The 23,345-nt window shown below is 46.8% G+C and overlaps 1 protein-coding gene across 3 annotated transcripts in view; it reads right to left on the bottom strand.

Annotated features, from left to right (window-relative positions):
- Nucleotides 1–23,345, bottom strand: part of GGACT (gamma-glutamylamine cyclotransferase) — an 84,857-nt gene that overhangs the window by 21,923 nt on the left and 39,589 nt on the right. Inside the window, exon 1 of one of the 3 annotated variants that reach the window (XM_073664210.1) lies at nt 14,388–14,610. The exons of the other annotated variants lie outside the window; for them this stretch is intronic. Within the exon in view, the coding sequence (XP_073520311.1) occupies nt 14,388–14,400 (13 nt within the window). The 5' untranslated portion in view covers nt 14,401–14,610. Of the gene's footprint in view, nt 1–14,387; nt 14,611–23,345 lie in introns of those variants that run through there. 3 annotated transcript variants of the gene reach the window in all.

Here is a 23,345-nt window from a genome sequence, read left to right as displayed (position 1 = left end):
GAATTTGATTACTTTAGGACGTCATACTGAAAATTTTCATTTTTTTCATGAAATGTAGTTTTAGTCACAAATTTGTAATTTTTGCAATGGATAACAGAAAAAAAGGACCCCATAATTTGTTATGCTGTTTCTCCCAAATGTGATGATGCCCCATATGTCATCAGAATTACTGTTATGCCACACATCAGGGCTGAGAAAGAAGGAGCACTGTTTGACTTTTGGAGCATAGATTTTGGTAGAATAGTTTGTGGGCGACATTTGCGGAGCCCAAAGGTCCCAGAACAGCAGAAAAAAAACAAAAGTGAACCCATTGTAGAAATTACACCTCTCAAAGAATTCATCTACTGCTGCAGTGACGATTATGTAACATCCACGCAAGCCTTTATTCTAGAGAATTCCAAATATGCCAGTTTAGTGCCTATACATTGTGCCCCCATAAAGAATAGTGCCTCAATACATTTCTCCTGGTGACACACACATAAATTAAGTGCTCTCCCACTACAATGCCAAACATGTGGCCGCTTACTTCGGCTTAGGCACAGTGAGGCTCAGAAGGAGGGGGCATTTGGATTTGGGAGAGCAGAATTCACTGGATTTTATTTGAGGGGGCAGGAGCCATGTCGCTTTTCCAGAGTCTTTGTTCTACCCGGAACATGGCACCTGATAGGTGGCTGGTATTGTGTGGGTTATATTAGGGGTTTTAGTGGTAACATTTTGGGGTACATAATTTTCGATTGCTTCCAGAATAAGACTGGATTGTCAGTCTACGCTGAGCACTTACGACAGGGTTTCCTTGTAAATCCCACAAACATGCGATTCAGACGAAACCCCCCAAGGGAACCACCCATCACAAAGAAGCAGATGGAGACACTTTGGAGTCCATTTGATGTCTGCTCCGGTGGTCTCCATATTTTTAGGCGCACACAGATCTGTTGTCGTCCACACTTATGCGCTAAAAGAAAAAGCCTAAAATTATGGTACGCCGCTGGAACAGAGACCAGTCCAAAGGGACTCCATCGGCCTCATAAGTGAGTGGCTCCATCTGGGTTTTCTGTCTAAATTGCGGTTTTGGTGAATTTACATGAAAACCCCGATGTAAGCGCTCAGTGGAGAGCGCAGGATAAACGTGAGCCGAGCCTTATTCCGATATTTTTGGAGGCAGAATGAAGAAATAGACAGCAGTACCAGAATAGTTCTTATCTTTATTTTTTTGCAGTTCACCGTGCGGTATAAGTGATAAGGCGGATTTATTTATATGTTTTTTTTTTAGGTTTTGCTATCACACAGTAAAAATGCTTTTTTAAAAACTAGTTATTTTCGTCGCCATATTCTGAGAGCTGTAACTTTTTATTTTTTGGTACACAGAGCTGTATGATGGACGAGTTGTAGATTTTTTTTTGGTATCATTTTCTAGCACATAGTAATTTTTGATCGCTTTTTGTTCAGATTTTTCAGACACAGAATGAACAAAAACCAGCAATTCAGTTATTGTTTTTATTTTTTGAGCCGTTTGCTGTGTGGTAAAAGTGATAAAATCTATTTGTTCGTAGAGTTGGTATGATTACAGAGATACCAGATTTATTTTTTTTATGCTTTGCTATTTTTACAGACTAAAAACAGTATTTTACAAAAAAGAACTTGATTTTGCATGGTCATATTCTGACAGCTGTAACTTTTTTATTTTTTTGCCGAATGAGCCATATTATGTTTTTTTGTGGGATGGTTTGGCGTTTTTATTTACGGTATATATATATATTTTTACATACGACTTTTGGATCGCTTTTTATTCACTTTGTGAGTCAGTATGATGAAAAAGCGTCATTTTTGCCATGTTTTTTTTTTACGGCGTTCGCCAAACGGACTAAATAACACGACAATTTTTTAGAGTGGGTCGTTCCGGACGTGACGATACCAATTATGTGTAGGTTTTTTCATTTAGTTTTGTTTTATCACAAACGCTGCGTTTAAAGCGGCGAAATGGATTTTAGTGAGTTGTGTGAACTTTTTGTGTTTTTTTTTTAAAACTTTTTCACATATTTTATTTAACTTTTTCATTACCGTAAGTCCCACTGTGGGACATGTGTGATTGTCACTTTGATCGCAGGTCTCATACACTTCAGAACCTTTGTACTGCACTGTATGAGACCTGTCAGTGAGTCTCTGAACTCACTGACTCTGCCTGTGAGATCCCGCTTACTGCTGGATCTCACAGGCCACCGTATCCTGGGATCATCACATGATTTCAGGGTACCATGGTAACCATCGGGACCCGCGATTTTCATTGCGGAGGTCCAATGGTTACTAAGGGTGGGGGGGGGTCGCAAGAGCCCCTGGTAAGCACTTAAATACAGCTGTCACGATTGACAGTGGTATATAAGAAGCTAATCGGGCCCGATTGGCATCGAGACCGGCCGGGGCCGATACTACAGGGTATCAGCTGTCAGACACAGCTCACACCCGCAGGAATTGCCGCGGCCAGGTGGCGCTATTCACTATTCGCATTTTAATGGCACTGTGGAATAAGTACCCTTAATGACTGGCATAAAAATGCGTTACGGCGGTCGTTAAGGGGTTAAGGCTACGCTTCCACGATGAATATTTGAATTTTTGATGTTGCAGATTTTCTGCACCTATAAGGTAAAATTATTTTTTTTCATTGCGTTTTTCAATGTGTTTTTTACATGCGTTTTTATAGCGATTTGGCATGTCATATTTTAAATAAAGTTGCTTTGCTTTTGATACATCCTGGTATTTGACTTTAAGAAAACTTTATTGATACAGTCATGTGTGGATTATATGCGTTTTTAGCGTGTTTCTCTAGCGGAAACAGATGTGTTTTTTTACCTGCAGATTTTCCGCACATAAGACTCTGCGTATGTGCCCTCAAGGAAAATTGACATGCTGCAGATTCCTAACACGCACTGCAGGTCAGTTTACACTACATAAAAAAAAAATACAGTGGGCATGAGATTTCTATGAATCCCATCCACTTTGCTGGAGTTGTAAAATGCTGCATTTTTTGTGCAGCGAAAATACGCATTAAAAACTCATTTTGGGGGAATTAACCTAAAAGTGATTCAAAATATTATGTACCCCAAAATGGTACCAATAAAAACTTCAACTCAACCCACAAGAAACAAGTCCCCACTCAGGTAGATAGTCCGTTAACGGAAATATAGAGGGTTTACAAATCACAGGTGGCACAAAGGCTGTAGAAAAGCGACATTGCTTACCCCCACAAAAAAAAAATTGTGAAATCTGTGTCTCCAAATCCAAATGCCACCATCCCTGTTGAGCCCCCCCCCAGTAAGCCCACACCGCAATTAGCATTTTATCATTACTGTAGAAGGGAGAGCCCACCTAACAATTTACAGGTTGCGTGTCTCCAGAAGCACAAGCTGGGCACAATATATTGGGCAGTAAGTAGTGATGAGCGAGCAGTAAAATGCTCAGGTGCTTGTTGCTCGGGTCGAGCAAATCGTAATGCTCGGGTGCTCGACCTGTGTAACGAGCCCAATGTAAGTCAATGGGAAACACGATCATTTTTCCGGCGCCCCCCCCCGGGGGTCTGGAGGGGATCTAAAAATTGGCCAAATCGATGGGAACAGTGCTAAAATGATAGGGAAATAGCATGGGGAAGACCCCTGGAAGCATCTCTGACTCCCAGGTTACTGCTGTGAACAATGTTGTCAGAGTATTACGCCACTTTTACGGACTCACAATAAAACATACAAAAACAAAGCCAAAATGGATTTTCTTGGAAAAAATGTTAAGTGACATTCTTTCCAGGGTATTGACTTGTCTATTAGGCAAAATAAATAACCAAAAACAAGAATGCTCCTCCACACCTTGGCCTATGTTCACATGTAGCGTTTTTGATGCGTTTTTGCACTTTTGCATTGTTTTCAACAGTGAAAAATACATTCTCCGGTTAATGTAGTTTTAACATTTTACTACCTTATCTGGTAATGTGGTGTGTGAGACATGATCAGACACATCTATACAGTGCTGAAGTGATATGGGAACAGCATGGGGAAGACCCCTCAAAGCATCTCTGCATCCCAGGTCATTGCATAAAACCGAGGTCATTAGATGTGATCCTATATTACTGTGGTAATAATACAAACATTTTTGGCAAAGTGACAAATATTAAACTCCATTTAAAATGTGCAAGGTGCGTGGCAAGGAATGTGGAAGTGGACGTAATGATGATGGTGCACGCAGAGGCCGAGGCCGTTGGCAAGATGAAACCGTGCCTGCTGAGGGAGCACAACAAGCACCCACATCATGTCGACCTAGCTTCCTGTCCCACTTTCTAGGGGGCCGCGGAATACCACTCTTTAAGCCAGACTAGTGTGAAAAGGTTCTTGGTTGGATAGCAGATAAATAGATATGCTTCCAGTCAGTTTGCAACCACCACGACGGTCCAGTCTCAGTAGCCGTGAGTCTGTACCACATCATTATTAATTATTATAGCACCTTACATGTGAAAAAGGGGTATACAGAGCAAAAACAATTACCATAATCTTGACCAAAACTTGACGGCGATTGGTACAGGAGGATAGAGGACCCTGCCCGCGAGGGCTCACAGTCTACAAGGGATGGATGGGGATAGAGTAGGTGAGGGTAGAGCTGGTCATGCAGCGGTATGGTGGAGCGGTGGTTACTGCAGGTTGTAGACTTGTCAGAAGAGGTAGGTCTTCAGGTTCCTTTTGAAGGTTTCCACGGTAGGCGAGAGCCTGATATGTTGGGGTAGAGAGTTCCAGAGTAGGGGGGGATGCACGGGAGAAATCTTGTATGCGATTGTGGGAAGAGGAGATAAGAGGGGAGTAGAGGAGATCTTGTGAGGATCGGAGGTTGCATGCAGGTAAGTACTGGGAGACTAGGTCACAGATGTACGGAGGAGACAAGTTGTGGATAGCTTTGCATGCCAAGATTAGGGTTTTGAACTGGAGTCTCTGGGCAATGGGGAGCCAGTGAAGGGATTGACAGAGAGGAGAGGCGGGGGGACAGGTGGATTAGTCGGGCAACACCCAGCCACCCGCAGGCCATAATACTAAACTGCCACATTTCTCGACTGCTTGCACTAGAAATTTTGCCTTTTAGCCACGTAGAGGCGGAAGCTTTCCCCAACCTCATGGCGGCTGTCCCTTGGTATTCGATCCTCAGCCGCCACTATTTCTCCAGGTGTGCCGTCCCCGCCTTATACACTACTCAAAAAAATAAAGGGAACACTCAAATAACACATCCTAGATCGGAATGAATTAAATATTCTCATTGAATACTTTGTTCTGTACAAACTTGAATGTGCTGACAACAAAATCACACAAAAATCATCAATGGAAATCAAATTTATTAACCAATGGAGGCCTGGATTTGGAGTCACCCCCAAAATTAAAGTGGAAAAACACACTACAGGCTGATCCAACTTTGATGTAATGTCCTTAAGACAAGTCAAAATGAGGCTCAGTATTGTGTGTGGCCTCCACGTTCCTGTATGACCTCCGTACAATGTCTGGGCATGCTCCTGATGAGGTTGCGGATGGTCTCCTGTGGGATCTCCTCCCAGACCTGGACTAAAGCATCCGCCAACTCCTGGACAGTCTGTGGTGCAACGTGACGTTGATGGATGGAGCGAGACATGATGTCCCAGATATGCTCAATCGGATTCAGGTCTGGGGAACGGGCGGGCCAGTCCATAGCTTCAATGCCTTCATCTTGCAGGAACTTCTGACACACTCCAGCCACATGAGGTCTGGCATTGTCCTGCATTAGGAGGAACCCAGGGCCAACCGCACCAGCATATGGTCTCACAAGGGGTCTAAGGATGTCATCTCAGTACCTAATTGCAGTCAGGCTACGTCTGGCGAGCACATGGAGGGCTGTGCAGCCCTTCAAAGAAATGCCACCCCACACCATTACTGACCCACTGCCAAACCGGTCATGCTGAAGGATGTTGCAGGCAGCAGATCGCTCTCCATGGTGTCTCCAGACTCTGTCACTTCTGTCACATGTGCTCAGTGTGAACCTGCTTTCATCTGTGAAGAGCACAGGGCTCCAGTGGCGACTTTGCCAATCCTGGTGTTCTGTGGCAAATGCCAAGCATCCTGCACGGTGTTGGGTTGTGAGCACAACTCCCATCTGCGGAAGTCGGGCCCTCATACCACCCTCATTGAGTCAGTTTCTAACCTTTTTGTGCAGACACATGCACATTTGTGGCCTGCTGGAGGTCATTTTGCAGGGCTCTGGCAGTGCTCCTCCTGTTCCTCCTTGCACAAAGGCGGAGGTAGCGGTCCTGCTGCTGGGTTGCTGCCCTCGTACGGCCCCCTCCACGTCTCCTGGTGTACAGCCCAGTCTCCTGGTAGCGCCTCCAGCCTCTGGACACTACGCTGACAGATACAGTAAACCTTCTTACCACAGCTCGCATTGATGTGCCATCCTGGATGAGCTGCACTACCTGAGCAGCTTCTCTGGGTTGTAGAGTCCGTCTCATGCTACCACGAGTGTGAAAGCACAACCAACATTCAAAAGTGACCAAAACATCAGCCAGAAAGCATTGGTACTGAGATGTGGTCTGTGGTCCCCACCTGCAGAACCACTCCTTTATTGAGGGTGTCTTGATAATTGCCAATAATTTCCATCTATTGTCTATTCTATTTGCACAACAGCATGTGAAATTGATTGTCAATCAATGTTGCTTCCTAAGTGGACAGTTTGATTTCACAAAAGTTTGATTTACTTGGAGTTATATTCTGTTGTTTAACTGTTCCCTACATTTTTTTGAGCAGTGGACAAGCACGGGTCCCAGAATATTACCCGTACCCTCACCAACGCAGTTACTGGGAAGGACCACCTAACCACAGACACGTGGACAAGTGCTTGTGGCCAGGAACGGTATAGCTCACTGACAGCACACTGGGTTAATATTGTGGAAGCCGGGACCCAGTCGGAGAGAGACTAGTGTTTAGCTGGCCTGAGCACTAGCTAGGTTAAGTCCAGGGCCGGCGAGGGCTTAGGCACATGATCGCAAACAGGGGAAAGGACCAGTCTAGGGATGATAGGGGAGCTTAGGGAAAGACACAGGTGTCCCTTCCCTTGATCCCTACCGCTAGTGTCCTCCTTCCCCCTATATCTCCCGTTGCATCCATGTGTTGTGCCGTCCGCCGGACATCCCCTTGTCGTTCCGTGACACTGGTACTTTTCTGTGGGAATGAGCTGGTCTCCAACCAGCCAGGAATATCCAGTAAATGGCACGCCATGGTTTGGTATTAGCACCAAGTACCAGAACCGATGCCATCCACAATTTCCATCTCAGGAATTTTATTTGGCAGACTGGCTACCCAAACATTAGTTTCTCACAAAGGAGCTGAAGACACGTGCCACTGCCACGTCTGATGACCACGGTTTTAGGCAGTGGCCTATTAATATATTGGTCAGCAACCAAGTGTGAACAGGTTTGAACAACACACAACTTTTCAGACTTTAACTGGAGTGTAATATTTGGCACGCTCTAAAAAATGTCATGATTATTACGGCAGTAATATGGGATTACGTCTGATGATGGACAAGTTTCTCTGCTTCCACAATACAGCAATGTGAATAAAATCAAACAAATCTGGCTGTGTTCTGTTAACAAGCAATTGGAGCAGTAAAATGGTGTACTGTATTGCTTTTTAAGCAAATAAACAGGATTAAGAGCAAAAAAAAAATAGTCCTGATATCTAGGGCTAGACTGTGACGAGCATAGGGTCACCGGGTCTTATATAGACCCGATGACGCTATGCGGCCAGTCAATCACTGTAATGCCACAACCAATATGACTATGGTATTACAGTAAGAGGTAGGCTATCCCCGCACGTTTATTTGCTGTCTAAAGAGCGTCAAACATGCTCCCGCCCGAGCATCCCGAAAGTACTCGCCGAACATCTCGAACAGTGAGATGCTCGGGCGAGTACCGAGCAGTTGCGAGCACCCTCGCTCATCGCTAGCAGTAAGCTGCCATATTTGTAATTTTCACTCATCAACACTAACTACTGTGTTTATTTCTGGAAAAAAAACTGTAAAGTCAAAATAATGATGAATTCCCAGAGGATTGTAATTTGTAAAATGGGGTCACAAGTTGATTTTCTACAATTCTGACACTTTATGGTCTCTGCAATTGGTGCCCGCACGCTATGACAGCAAAATTTGCAGTCCAAAAAATTATAGCTCTCAGAATATAGAAATGTATAAAAGATTTTTTTTTCAAAATTACTCTCCATGTGCAAAAGTGGCAAAATCTAAAAAAAAATATATTAGGTTAAATTCCCATGATGAGTTTTTGATGCCACCTATTTTCGCTGTGTCAAAAAGCAGCATCTTAGTTCCAGCAAAGTGGATGGAATTTACAGAAATCTCATGTCCGTTTTTTTTTTTTTTTTCTTTTTATGATGCATAAACTGACCTGAGGTCCTTTTTAAAAACCTGCAACATGTCAATTTCTCTCGCTTGCACGTTGAGTTTTATGTGCAGATTTCCCCCATAGACTTACACTAAATTCAGAAAATCAGCAGGTGAAAACAACACATGCGTTTTTAGCATGTTTCCGCTGTCGTCCCCACATGACGGTATCAAATAGCAGGAGATCTAAAAACAAAGTAGCTTTATTTAAAACATGACATACCAAAAAGAGACAAAAACCTCAGCATCAAAAACGCACTGAGAAACACAATATCCTGTATTAGGAGATGCCCTGTGGGAACATACCCCAAATGTTACAGGCAGGTGTTTGCTAGGACTCTATATGAAAATATCTACATAGACACAAACCAAAAAGCTGTATATCTGTAGCAACTAATAGAAAAAAAAGTTACAGTCATGGCCAAAAGTTTTGAGAATGACACCAAAATTATATTTTCACATGATCTGCTGGCCTCTGGTTTTTATTAGTGTTTGTCTGATGTTTATATCACATACAGAAATATAATTGCAATCATATTATGAGTACCAATAGGTTATATTGACAGTTAGAATGAGTTAATGCAGCAAGTCAATATTTGCAGTGTTGCCCCTTCTTCTTCAAGACCTCTGTAATTCTCCCTGGCATGCTCTCAATCAACTTTTGGACCAAATCCTGACTGATAGCAGTCCATTCTTGCATAATCAATGCTTGCATTTTGCCAGAATTTGTTGGTTTTTGTTTGTCCACCCGTCTCTTGATGATTGACCACAAGTTCTCAATGGGATTAAGATCTGGGGAGTTTCCAGGCCATGGACCCAAAATCTCTATGTTTTTTTCCATGAGCCATTTTGTTATCACCTTTGCTTTATGGCAAGGTGCTCCATAATGCTGGAAAAGGCATTTTTGGGCGCCAAACTGGTCTTGGATGGTTGGGAGAAGTTGCTCTTGGAGGACATTCTGGTACCATTCTTTATTCATGGCTGTGTTTTTAGGCAAGACTGTGAGTGAGCCGATTCCCTTGGCTGAGAAGCAACCCCACACATGAATGGTTTCAGGATGCTTTACAGTTGGCATGAGACAAGACTGGTGGTAGCGCTCACCTCTTCTTCTCCGAATAAGCTGTTTTCCAGATGTCCCAAACAATCGAAAAGGGGATTCATCAGAGAAAATGACTTTGCCCCAGTCCTAAGCAGTCCACTCCCTGTACCTTTTGCAGAATATCAGTCGGCCCCTGATGTTTTTTCTGGAGAGAAGTGGCTTCTTTGCTGCCCTCCTTGAAACCAGCCCTTGCTCAAAGAGTCTCCGCCTCACAGTGCGTGCAGAAGCACTCACACCAGCCTGCTGCCATTCCTTTGCAAGCTCGGCACTGCTGGTAGTCCGATCCCGCAGCTGAAACTGTTTTAAGATACAGTCCTGGCGCTTGCTGGTCTTTCTTGGGTGCCCTGGAGCCTTTTTGACAACAATGGAAGCTTTCTCCTTGAAGTTCTTGATGATGCGATAGATTGCACCTCAGTCAACAATCTTTGTAGCTGCGATACTCTTCCCTGTTAGGCCATTTTTGTGCAGTGCAATGATGGCTGCACGTGTTTCTTTAGAGATAACCATGGTTAACTGAAGAGAAACAATGATACCAAGAACCAGCCTCCTTTTAAAGTGTCCAGTGATGTCATTCTTACTTAATCATGACTGATTGATCTCCAGCCCTGTCCTCATCAACACCCACACCTGTGTTAATGGATCAATCACTAAAACGATGTTAGCTGCTCCTTTTAAGGCAGGACTGCAATGATGTTGAAATGTGTTTTGGGGGTTAAAGTTCATTTTCTGGGCAAATATTGACTTTGCAAGTACAGTAATTGCTGTTAAGCTGATCACTCTTTGACATTCAGGAGTATATGCAAATTGCCATTACAAAAAATGAAGCAGTAAACTTTGGAAAAATTACTATTTGTCTCATTCTCAATACTTTTGGCCATGACTGTACTCTAGAGCATATAAAATACACTTTAAGCAGCAATTTTCCATGTGTTCTACTGAAAAGCTTCTACAGGAGGCCTTATGGAGGTATCGTATTTTTCGGACTATAAGACGCACTTTTTTCCGCCTAAATTTTGGGGGAAATTGGGGGTTGCATCTTATAGTCCGGATGTACCTTATAGTCAGGCTTTGGATGGGGAGGGAGGGGGAACGGCAGTGGAACGGGTCACAGAAGGCAGGAGTCGGCAGCTGCAGCTAACTCTGTGCCCGCTGTTAAAGAAAATGAATATTCACTCCTCCCCACGCCCATAGTTCTGCCCACCTCTATGCACTGAAGCTGGCCCCAACAGGTGGGAGGGACTATGGGCATGGGGAGGAGTGAATATTTATTTTCTTTAATAGCGGCAACACTGTTAGCCATAGTCTCCAGGTCCTGGAGCTGCTGGGCGATCATGTGCGCCAGCTATTAAAGAAAATAAATATTCACTGCTCTCCACTCCCATAGTCCCGGGGAGCAGTGAATATTCCGGCAGCTGACCTCGGTGTGTGGAGGCAAATGGTAGTGACGTCATGCGCTGCTTACACGCTGAAATCAGCTGCTGGCATCAGAACAGAACCGCGGGTCAGTGTGCTGTCCGTGCAAGATTTGATCGAAAATCAGACAAGATCTGATTTATATGCTCATCTGCATCAGCAATAGCACCGCTCACAGGCAATAAGGACAACCAAAGGTATTTAGAAAAACACTTATGGGCACAGAGTGAATACATTGGGGAGATAATAAAAAGTACAGTACAACTTCTTTAAGTTTAGTCTAGTATGTTGATAGTTCAATCATACTAGCAATAGATCGGCTGCATTTCAGACAATAATAATTTCATGTGTCAGGTCACTTTTAGATTTTACTCAGTGGTATACTTCCATGGTAAGGGAAAAGTATATATTAGCCTCATGTAACATTATAATCTATGGTGCTGTTCACTTGTCTTGTGTTTTTCACGGACCGTTTTTTCACATGCCCGTTTTTTTCTGGCAGCACAAATGACAAGGGCCAATACAAGTCTAGGGGTCCATGAAAAACACGTACAACACACGGATAACATCAATGTACCATCTGTGATTAACACTGCAAAGTACAGGAGACGCTTTGTAATTCATTTCTTTATTCATCTGTGAAAAACACTGATGACGCACTGATAGTAAAACCGGACACAAGGATGCACAACACTGATGACACCGGTACCAGGTTTTTAAGTACATGTGAATGAGGCCTTAAGCTATGTGCCCACGATGCAGAAATGTTCAGGATTTTTTCCTGAGCGTTTCTGCATCTCCCTGGCAGAAAAAAACGCATGCAGATTGTACATGCATTTTCCTGCCAGGGACATGCGGAAATGAAGCGTTCTTCCCTTGCATTTCCGCATGCGGGTGTCAAGCGCTTTCCAAGCGATTTTAGCATCACTTGTAAAGTGCTTGACAACTCGGTCACACTATATAAATCCATGCAAACAGCATGGATTTATATAGTGTGACCCGAGAGAATGTCAAAAAATAAAAAAATAAATGTATACTTACCCTCCGATGGCCCCCGAGACTTGCTGCGTTCCTGTGCTAGCTGCCTGCAGATCGCGGTACGCTGTACTGAAGGACCTGTCGTCACATGACTGTGACGTCAGCGCAGGTCCTACACATCTGCCCGCGATCTATCGACAAGCACAGGGAAGGAGTCCGGGGGCCGTCGGAAGGTGAATATAATCTTTTTTATTTTATTCTTTTTTTATAGCTTTTAATGGTACCTGGGTGTGGAGGAGAGTCTCCTGTCCTCCACACCCGGGTACCATCCGCACATTAGAACGCGCCAATTACGCAAGTACAGATGCAGTCTTGTGGAATTGGCGCGTTCTAATACAAGTCAATGGCGGCGAAAACGCAGCACGTCCGCAAAATAATTGGTAGTCCTGCGTTTTTTTCCGCAATGATAATCCGCAGCGGAAATTTCCGCAGTATGTGCACAGCACATGCGGATTATCATTGGGGAACATGGCAGGCCTTCTACCATGCGTTTTTTAAGCGTTTCTGCCGCTGCGGAAACGCTTAAAAAATGCATCGTGGGCACACAGCCTAAGTGATGGTCCTCTGTATAGGAACGTGCAGACTGCTGCGCTTTTCTATACAGATGAAAAAAAAGATCCCCACATGCACACACTGTTCTCCATGGTATCTGGGGGCTATGTCTGAACCAGTGACAGAGCCATAGACTGAGCTGACACAAATGGAGATAAAAAAAACATAACGATGACAGGGGCACCGTTTTTCAAGTCCCTTTTATTTTTTGTCTTGTGGTAGTTGTTGTCATGTGTTGTTTTTTTTATGCCAAATTCTTCAAAATGGCACATACGGTTCTTGAACTTTTTGAAAAGTCAAAAACAGTCTTTATTTTTGTCTTTATTTGATGAAACGCCGGTTCCCTCAGGGTTCCCGTGCGGGGTCCTGAAAAATGGGATTCAGGCACAACTACCTAAGGGGCTATTGACGTTAATGAAGACGTTGTCACCTTGTTCTGTCTGACCTCATTTTCTGCGTATTTCAAGTGGGATCAAAAACAAAGGTGACCACGCTTCTGTGCCAGACACAAAATGGCGAACACTAATGAAGCAGACAGAGTCACTTTGTGCTCAGTTCGCCATCAGAGTCAATTGCCTGTCAGTCGATGAGCCCGAATCCCATTTTTCAGGGGGCTTCAAGACGGAAACCATGATGGAGCCACTGATGTGTGGCAAAAATGTGATATGAACCTGACCTCAGTCACGTAAAAAAACTGGGGAAAATAGACTGAAGAATTGGGGTAAGGCTGTGTGCCCACTATGCGTTTTTCAAGCGTTTCCGCCGTGGAATTACCGCAGCGAAAACGCTTAAACGCTTGGTAATACGTGCCCCATGGTCCCCAATTATAATCTGCATGTGTTGTGCACATGCTGCGGAAATTTCCGCTGCGGATTATCATTGCGGAAAAATCCGCAGCATGTCCATTAATTTTGCGGACACGCAGCGTAATTGGCGCCATTGACTTGCATTGGACCGCGTGACATCCGCATCACTGCATCTGCACAAGCTGATATCACACGGTTCAATGTGCGGATGGTACCCAAGTCTGGAGGAGAGGAGACGCTCATCCAGACCTGGGTACCATAGAACCTGTAAAAAAAGAATTTAAAATAAAAATAAAACATTATACTTACCTTCTGATGGCCCCCGGCCTCCTCAGCGATGCATGCGATGTGTTGGGCGGCTCGCGGTGGTGTGAGGACCTCTGACGTCGGTGGTCGCGTGACCTCTCACATGACTCAATGATGTCATCGCAGGTCCTTCACACCACCGCGAGACACCAGGGAGACCGAATAGAGTGGAGAAGGAGACCGAGGGCCATCGGAAGGTGAGTATAATCTTTTTTTTTAAACTATTACTTGGTCACACTATATAAATCCATGCCGGTTGTATGGATTTATAGTGTGACCAAGCTGTCAAGCACTTTCTAAGTGATGCTAAAATCGCTTGGAAAGTGCTTGATAACCCGCATGCAAAAACGCTTGACAAACGCTTCTACCTGGCGGGAAAAACACATGTAAAATCCGCATCCTGCCAGGGAGAAGCGTAAAAAATATGCAGCATTTCTGCATCGTGGGCACATAGCCTTAGGGTTTGAATAAACGCAGTGTGAACACGGCAACCACACAATCACTCCCAGGAGAGAAGCCGGCGTCATGGGGAGAGCTCAGGGGCACAGCGCCAGGAAACAAGCAGTGTGTGAGGTAAGCAGTGCACCTAGGAAGGAGAGAATGTAAACAGTAACTTTTCTGCTGACTGCTGGTTTCCCGGCTTATCACTATGTACAGCAGTGCTGCGGAGCAGTCAGGACAGTGCAGAGCACAGCAGAGCAGTCAGGACAGTGCAGAGCACAGCAGGTCATTACCGGAATCTCCCATCTCTCAGCGCAGACACGATCTCCTCAGGCCGCAGGCACTTCCTCCTCCCGCTCGGCAATAGCTCCCAGCACCACGTGACCAGCGGACTGCGCTGCAGCGCTCAGTGACTCGGAGGCTGCAGGGATTAGCGCTGTGTGGGCTGAGGTCACGAGTGGGGCATAGGTATCGCGTGCTAACAGTCACCAGAGCCCACACAGTTACTACCGTACAGCGTGGTGAACTCATACCGTGCACGGCATAACGATGCCCCACCAGTGCTGTCAGGAGCCATCCCCCGCTGCTCACACCAAGGAATTGTCACTTGTACAAATTCTCTTCACACTCACAGCCATAACTTTATTTTTCTGGCCACATCGCTTGTATTTGCATTTATATTGTATCTTTCCTCATGGTTGGGGTATTTCTACTCTCATTCAGGGGATGATGGAAAAGGGATTTCGGGCCTGGTGCATCAAGACCAGGGTGGGTCCGTTTCTTGAGGAGATGCTCTGGAGTCACGCCGCAAATGGAGAGCGTGTGTCTATTTCATAACTCAGCAGCGCTGGTCAAGTGGCCTCCACCGCTGTGTGCACCTGGCCACAAATCCTACTCCAGTCCCTGCTGGCATAAGATTTGTGCCTCTTGAAATTAATTTGATGAGCGGAGGTCGCCACAACACTAAAGATAGCAACATTTTACCGCAGCCAACAGTTGCGCCAAAACTATGCAACTTTTAAAAGCTTTTTACACTAGTATTCTGGAGTAAAAGCTTTGATGAATTGGCCCTAGACTTTCTGCCATTCACCTTAAAGAGGATATCCACTCTAGACATAATGCCCCCATCGATTTAAAGAGTGGAAATAAGTGTTTTTGTAATTACCTTCTGTTGTCAATCTTGCCTGTGAACGGCGCTATCGCTGGCCCCTCGCTAGGCATCATGTGACTCTGGCTACAGCCGGACGTGACCCAGTGACCAGAGCCGGCGGGTCACGTGATACCTGTGTATTACTTATTGTTTCTTTTTTTGGTTCTACTGGGAGACACCACTGCTTTTGTCTGGGTTTTGTGCACTGACATATACGTTGGGAGCTTTTCTTGACATTTATGCTAAGTGTTCATATGGCTGCAAATTACAGACGTGACAGGTTCTGTGTATAGCTCCGTGTTCCACGTGGTGGGTGGGTGGGTGCAGGACCTGGGTGCCACTTACATCCATAAATCAGACTGGACTAAAGCATGTAATTTTTAAACTGTGCTTTACTATTCCTTCCTGGGTCCGGCTCTGAGTTTCCAGTTCGGCTCCTGGTGTCTGTTATTGCCTGCAGTGCTGCAGCCAGCCAGTCAGTGAGCTGAGCGGCTTGTGTCATCAACTTAGATGGAGCCGCTGAGCTCACTGATTGGCTGCAGTGCTGCTGATGTTACGTTAGTGCTACAGACAATAACAGACACCAGGAGACTCAGTGATGGACCCAGGGAGGGTGAGTAAGGCCTCCTTCACATATCCATTTTTCAAGTACGTGTGGCATTCATTTTTTTCACCGATATCGCACAAACTCATTATAATCTATGGTGCTGTACATATGTCCGTGCGTTTCTGACGCGCCCCCTGGGACATGTTCAAGGGATACCCGGAGCCGGATCTGGATAGGGGTAGTAGTCCTTGTGGCGGTGACCCGGTCCGTGCCCAGGGTGTCAGACTAAGTGGCGGTGTAATAGCAGTAGATGTAGGACGACTACGCCACCCGTTGAATGCAGCTATGGAGCTGCCGCTGCAGGGCAGACCGCTGAGGCCGGTGGAAGAATGGTGCAGCGTGGATGGTATAACCCCCAACGGGAGGGGTATGGCCTCAGGGCAGCCGACGTGGATGATGGGGATAGCAGGAACCACTCAGAGACGATGCGGTGTAGTTCAGGGTCTTTACTGGTGACAAAGATAGACCCTCCCGGAGTACTGGCTAGCGGTCGGGGCCTGGTCAGTCCTTGAGCAGATGGGATCCCCCTTGGCCAGGCGGAGTTGTAGGCCTCCCCAACTAACTGTACTCTTCTGGCTACCTTGCTAGAGGCGGGTAAAGGTAGCCCACGTCCCTGAGTGTACCGTGTGGTGCTCACCCGTATGGCCGGTGACTCGGGGCCTTCTAGTGGCTTCCGCTCCACGACGGCGGTGCTGGTCCCACGCGTGTGACCGTGCCTTCGGGTTTCTTGGCCAGAGGACCTGAAATCCCCTGCCGGTCGGTTTCTGCTGCTGGGTCAGGGTTAATCCCCACAGCCTCGGACTCCGGGTCCGGTGGTAACTCTTCAATCAGGGCGAGCTCTTCAGCTGCCAGCCCTGACCTACTCTTAGCACGACTCCCACAGAGTTCCTGATCTTTCTTTCCTATTACTGCTTCTCTTCTTCTCTCTACTCTTCTTCCTAACCCTGCCTCAGCCCCAGGTTTATATAGGGGAAGTCCTTCCCCTCCCAGGACTGGGCAGGAGGTGTGGCATGCATAGGATTCCTGACCAAGAGACCTCCCACCTGCTCTCAGACATAACATTGCTGTTACTGTGGAAACCAGACCCCTGGGGTGCCACATTTCCACATACTGTGTGTGCGCGCACACAGAGACATGTCCATTTTTGTTACCACTATCGTAGATGACAAAGGCCAATACAAATCTCTGGGTACATGTTTAACATTTCAAAGTATAGGAGAAGCTGTGAATTGATTTTTCTTAAACCATACCAGAAAAAAGATGGCTCACTGATCCAAAACACTGATGACACCGTTGCCGGGTTTCCCCGTACCAGTATTTGTCTTCAGGCTTTTGCTGTGTAATCTGAGAGCAGCACGAGATAGGAACTGAGAGCCTGTTTCTAGCAATGAGTTATTACGAGGCTGTGTGAAAATCAATGTTTTATGAGCAGGAGATAATTACTAGAGGACTAGTTGTTTGGTGCCATGTAGTTCCCCTGCTCTGTATATTCCCCACCATCACTGATTAGTAGCTTTCAACAATGAGTGGTGTAGGCGAGGTTATATGGAGCTGATCATTCAAAATGACAGCATGCAGCCCAGTAAGTGACACATCGCTTGAATCGGGGTCTCAGCCCCTACATCATGCTGCTTTCAGATTACATATCAAAACCTGCTGACAGATTCCCGGAACTGTATATAGATGCAGATAAATGATGAAATGCCACAACTCAATACTATACAATTGACTAACTTTGCATAAAATCAATCTGCTGGCCTGTGAAATGAAAAGCATGTTATCTACATGTAAGTAAATGCAAAGAAAAGTGAGCATCGGGAGTTTAGTTCATAATTTATTTTGAACCAAAAGAAGAACTTCCTGAGACTGATTGTCTGGATAGGTACAGTTGAAACCAGAAGTTTACATACACTATATAAAAATACACATATGCATGTTTTTCTCAATATCTGACATGAAATCAGAATAAACCTTTCCTGTGTTAGGCTAATTAGGATTACCATAATTTTTAATATTTGCCAAATGCCAAAATAATGAGAGAGAGAGAATGTTTTAAGGCATTTTTATTACTTACTGCAAAGTCAAAAGTTTACATACACTAAGATTACTATGCCTTTAAACAATTCTGGACTGCCCATATGATGATGTCATGTGCTTAGAAGCTTCTGATAGATTTTTTGGCAACATCTGAGTTAATTAGAGACACACCTGTGGATGTATTTTAATGCACATCTGAAACACACTGCTTCTTTGTGTAGCATCATGGGAAAGTCTAAAGAAATCAGCCAAGATATCAGGAAGAGAATTGTGAACTTGCACACGTATGGCTCATCCTTGGGTACAATTGCAAGATACCTGAAGGTGCCTCATTCATCTGTACAAACAATTATACGCAAGTACAAACAAGATGGGAATGTCCAGCCATCATACCGCTCAGGAAGGAGAAGGGTTCTGTGTCCCAGAGATGAACGTGCTTTGGTCCAACAAGTGCTTATCAACCCAATAACAAAAGCAAAAGACCTTGTGAAGATGATGGCAGAAGCTGGCAAGATTGTGTCAATAACCACAGTGAAACAAGTACTGTATCAACATGGGCTGAAAGGCCACTCTGCCAGGAAGAAGCCACTACTCCAAAAGAAACATAAAAAAGCCAGAGTAATGTTTGCAAATGCACACAGGAACAAAGACCTTAACTTTTGGAGCCATGTCCTGTGGTTTGATGAAACTAAAATTGAACTTTTTGGGCATAATGACCATTGTTACCTTAGGAGGAAAAAAGAAGAAACTTGGAAGCCTAAGAACACCATCCCAACTGTGAAACGCATCATGAGAAAAGGAGATTAGTGTAACATACCTGGCGGCGTCCTTGCATAGTGGTCCATCTCCCACTGTGCAAGAGCGCACACTTGATCTCCAGTCCAGTTTGCTAGCCTGGCTTTCCTCCATGCTGTCTGTTTGCCTCTGTGTCTGCTGCTTAAGGGCGACGCCCGATCACTTCCTGCTTTTTGTACCTGCTGCAGACACACCCCTTGTGCGTCCTCAGCCTATTGCTGTCTGCCATCTGGTATTTAACCCAGCTGCTCCAATGAATCCCTGCCTGAGCATTGTGTTCTGTCAGTTGACCTTTGGTCACTGATATGCCAGGTCCCGTTTATGTTTCCTGCCTTCGGTATCCGTTCCCGTGTCTGAACTGTGTCCTGTCTGTATTATCTTCTAGCCTGTTGTCTTCTGCCTATCCTGGAGGCTGTATTTCCAGGCCTGTGTGAACCCGCTCCTGTATCTTGCTGCTGTGTCTGTTCTTGTCTGAATACTCTCCTAGCCTGTTTTGTTTTTCTCTATGTCCGTACTTTCCCTTTTTCTGCAGAGTCTGAACTCGTACCTAACTCCTGCTCGTTGTCACTGTACTTCCGTTTGTGAGTTTGTGGTCCACTCGCTACTTCTCTGCAAATACCCTGTGGGTATCTGGTTCTGCCTTTCCCTTCTAGTCTGTTCCGTGTGTACAGAGCTCTGTCCGCCGCGTCTGCGGTTTTCGCTTTGCTCAGCTCTGTCCGCCGCGTCTGCGGTTTTCGCTTTGCTCAGCTCTGTCCGCCGCGTCTGCGGTTTTCGCTTTGCTCAGCTCTGTCCGCCGCGTCTGCGGTTTTCGCTTTGCTCAGCTCTGTCCGCCGCGTCTGCGGTTTTCGCTATGCTCTGCCCTGTCCGCCGCGTCTGCGGTTTCAAATTTGTCTCCCAGTCTGTACTGGACCCTACCCAGCCTGCGCTCTAGTCTGCCTGTTCCTGTATTCCCCGGTGTGGGTCAACAGCCATGTCCGGAGTCTGACCTGGAGTAGACCCTGGTTCCTCTGCTCGGTTCCTCCCTGGTGCACTGGCGTCGTATGCCGTCGTGCGACCTTGGTCTTATCGGGCAGATACTTAGTTACGCCCCTCCAGGCACTCTCCGGTTCATTGCACAGTGGAATCACTACATAAACACGCACACGCCAGTCAGTCCGGGCGTGTGCATTACAGCATGCTCAGGCCATGGTTCCCGTTGAGCCCCACGGCCTTCGCTCTCTGAGACGTTTTCCAGCGAATACGTGCATTAAAAATAAATAAATAAAAAAAATTATTATTTTTTTCTTTAGCTGAGTTCCAGGCGAATTACGCACCCGTCTAGATGGATCTTTCTGCACTCGTTCCTGCGGATCCGCCACGTTACTATGGGGATCCAAGACAGAGTTGTGCATTTGTGGAGCAATGCATGCTACACTTCAAGTTCTACCCTCTATGTTTTCCCACAGATCGGGCTAAGGTGGGATTCATGATGTCTTACCTAGCGGGTGATGCCTTGAATTGGATCACCCCCCTATGGGACGCACAGGATCCTATCGTCCTGGACATAATGGCCTTCCTGGTGGCCTTTCTAATGGTCTTCGATGATCCTAACCCAGAGGCTCCTGTTGAAGCTTCACTTCCCAATATCCCGGAGCAGCCCCGATGGGTAATGTGTGTGGGTAGCGCAATAGTCCTCCAGCCCAATGAGATTACTGCCCACCCAGAATCCTCACAGGGTGACTACACTCTCCGGAATACTTCTCCCAACCTCAAGAGCCAGTCCAGACGTGCTAGACTTAGAGGCAAGCCGTCACGCCAGGCTCTGTCCTCCCTGAGACCTCCTGACCCTAACCTTGAAGTCCCTACTGAAGCTTCATCTCCCTGTATCCCGGAGAAGCCCCAACGGGTAATGTGCGTGGGTAGTGCACCAGTTCTCCTGCCCGAAGAGACTGCTGCCCACCCAGAATCCACACCGGAGGACCCCCTGTTGCCTCCTGAATCCCCCCGGATACCACTTGATGACTATTGGAGAGAGACTTCCCTATACTCTGCACCTGTTACCTCGCCTGCTTCGTCCAGTGAGTCCGACCTAGTGTTATCCGAAGCAGAGGTTACCCCCGAGTCTCTACACCCCTCCGATCAGGCGGAGGATCACCAGTTGTCTCTTGAACCCTTCGGGGTGCTACCTGGTAGCGAATGGACAGAGACTTTCCTATACTCGGTACCTGATACCTTGCTCGCTTCGTCCAGTGAATCCAACCTAGTGTACTCCGAAGCAGAGGTTACTCCCGAGTCTCTACACCCCTCCAACCAGGCGGAGGACCTCCAGTTGTCTCCTGAACCCTTCGGGGTGCTACCTGATAGCGAATGGACAGAGACTCTCCTATACTTGGTACCTGATACCTCGCCCGCTTCTTCTAGTGAGTCCGACCTAGTGTACTCCGAAGCAGAGGTTATCCCCGAGTCTCTACACCCCTCCGACCAGGCGGAGGACCTCCAGTTGTCTCCTGAACCCTTCGGGGTGCTACCTGATAGCGAATGGACAGAGACTCTCCTATACTCGGTACCTGATACCTCGCCCGCTTCTTCCAGTGAGTCCGACCTAGTGTACTCCGAAGCAGAGGTTACCCCCGAGTCTCTGCACTCTTCCGACCAGGCGGAGGACCCCCAGTTGTTTCCTGAATCCTCCGGGGTACCACCTGATAACAAAGAGACAGTGACTTTTCTACACCTTGTACCTGATACCTCGCCCTTTTCATCCTGTGAGCTTGACAAGATGTACCCCGAAGCAGAGGTTACCCTCGAGTCTCTGCACCCCTCCAACCCGTCGGTGGGCTTTCAGTTGTCTCCTGAACCCTCTGGGGTGCTATCTGATAATAAGTGGAGAGAGACTTCCTTGTGTGCTATTCCTGGTACTCCACCCGTTTCGTCTGTTGCTGAGGATGGCTGGATAGGAGGTAGCATCCTAGCTAACCAGAGGAGACCAGTTTTTCCGGTGGACAGTGGAAGTGATCTCCTTGAAGTAAAGGATTGGCCCTCGAATTCCCTGCGGAACATTCTGGCAGGCCTGAAGAAGAGGGGGCGTAAGGGGGGGTACTGTAACATACCTGGCGGCGTCCTTGCATAGTGGTCCATCTCCCACTGTGCAATAGCGCGCACTTGATCTCCAGTCCAGTTTGCTAGCCTGGCTTCCCTCCATGCTGTCTGTTTGCCTCTGTGTCTGCTGCTTAAGGGCGATGCCCGATCACTTCCTGCTTTTTGTACCTGCTGCAGACACACCCCTTATGCGTCCTCAGCCTATTGCTGTCTGCCATCTGGTATTTAACCCAGCTGCTCCAATGAATCCCTGCCTGAGCATTGTGTTCTGTCAGTTGGCCTTTGGTCACTGATATGCCAGGTCCCGTTTATGTTTCCTGCCTTCGGTATCAGTTCCCGTGTCTGAACTGTGTCCTGTCTGTATTATCTTCTAGCCTGTTGTCTTCTGCCTATCCTGGAGGCTGTATTTCCAGGCCTGTGTGAACCCACTCCTGTATCTTGCTGCTGTGTCTGTTCTTGTCTGAATACTCTCCTAGCCTGTTTTGTTTTTCTCTATGTCCGTACTTTCCCTTTTTCTGCAGAGTCTGAACTCGTACCTAACTCCTGCTCGTTGTCACTGTACTTCCGTTTGTGAGTTTGTGGTCCACTCGCTACTTCTCTGCAAGTACCCTGTGGGTATCTGGTTCTGCCTTTCCCTTCTAGTCTGTTCCGTGTGTACAGAGCTCTGTCCGCCGCGTCTGCGGTTTTCGCTTTGCTCAGCTCTGTCCGCCGCGTCTGCGGTTTTCGCTTTGCTCAGCTCTGTCCGCCGCGTCTGCGGTTTTCGCTTTGCTCAGCTCTGTCCGCCGCGTCTGCGGTTTTCGCTTTGCTCAGCTCTGGCCGCCGCGTCTGCGGTTTTCGCTTTGCTCAGCTCTGTCCGCCGCGTCTGCGGTTTTCGCTTTGCTCAGCTCTGGCCGCCGCGTCTGCGGTTTTCGCTTTGCTCAGCTCTGGCCGCCGCGTCTGCGGTTTTCGCTTTGCTCTGCCCTGTCCGCCGCGTCTGCGGTTTTCGCTTTGCTCTGCCCTGTCCGCCGCGTCTGCGGTTTCGAATTTGTCTCCCAGTCTGTACTGGACCCTACCCAGCCTGCGCTCTAGTCTGCCTGTTCCTGTATTCCCCGGTGTGGGTCAACAGCCGTGTCCGGAGTCTGACCTGGAGTAGACCCTGGTTCCTCTGCTCGGTTCCTCCCTGGTGCACTGGCGTCGTATGCCGTCGTGCGACCTTGGTCGGATCGGGCAGATACTTAGTTACGCCCCTCCAGGCACTCTCCGGTTCATTGCACAGTGGAATCACTACATAAACACGCACACGCCAGTCAGTCCGGGCGTGTGCATTACAATTAGTGGCATTACTGAAGCAGCATCTCAAGACATAAGCCATGAAGTTAAAGCTTGGGCTTAAATAGGTCTTCCAAATGGACAATTACCCCAAGCATACTGCCAAAATGGTAACAAAGTGGCTTAAGGATAACAAAGTCAATGTTTTTGAGTGGCCATCACAAAGCCCTGATCTCAGCCCTATTGAAAATTTATGGGCAAAGCTGAAAAGGCAGGTGCAAGCAAGGCGACCTACAAACCTGGATCAGTTACACCAGCTTTGTCAGGAGGAATGGGCCC

This window comes from Phyllobates terribilis, unplaced genomic scaffold (genome assembly GCF_046119375.1).
Source record: "Phyllobates terribilis strain yellow unplaced genomic scaffold, ASM4611937v1 Scaffold_2__4_contigs__length_985480577, whole genome shotgun sequence".
Lineage (NCBI taxonomy): Eukaryota > Metazoa > Chordata > Amphibia > Anura > Dendrobatidae > Phyllobates > Phyllobates terribilis.
Note: the sequence above shows the minus strand (reverse complement) of the source record. Positions and strands in the feature narration are given on the sequence as shown.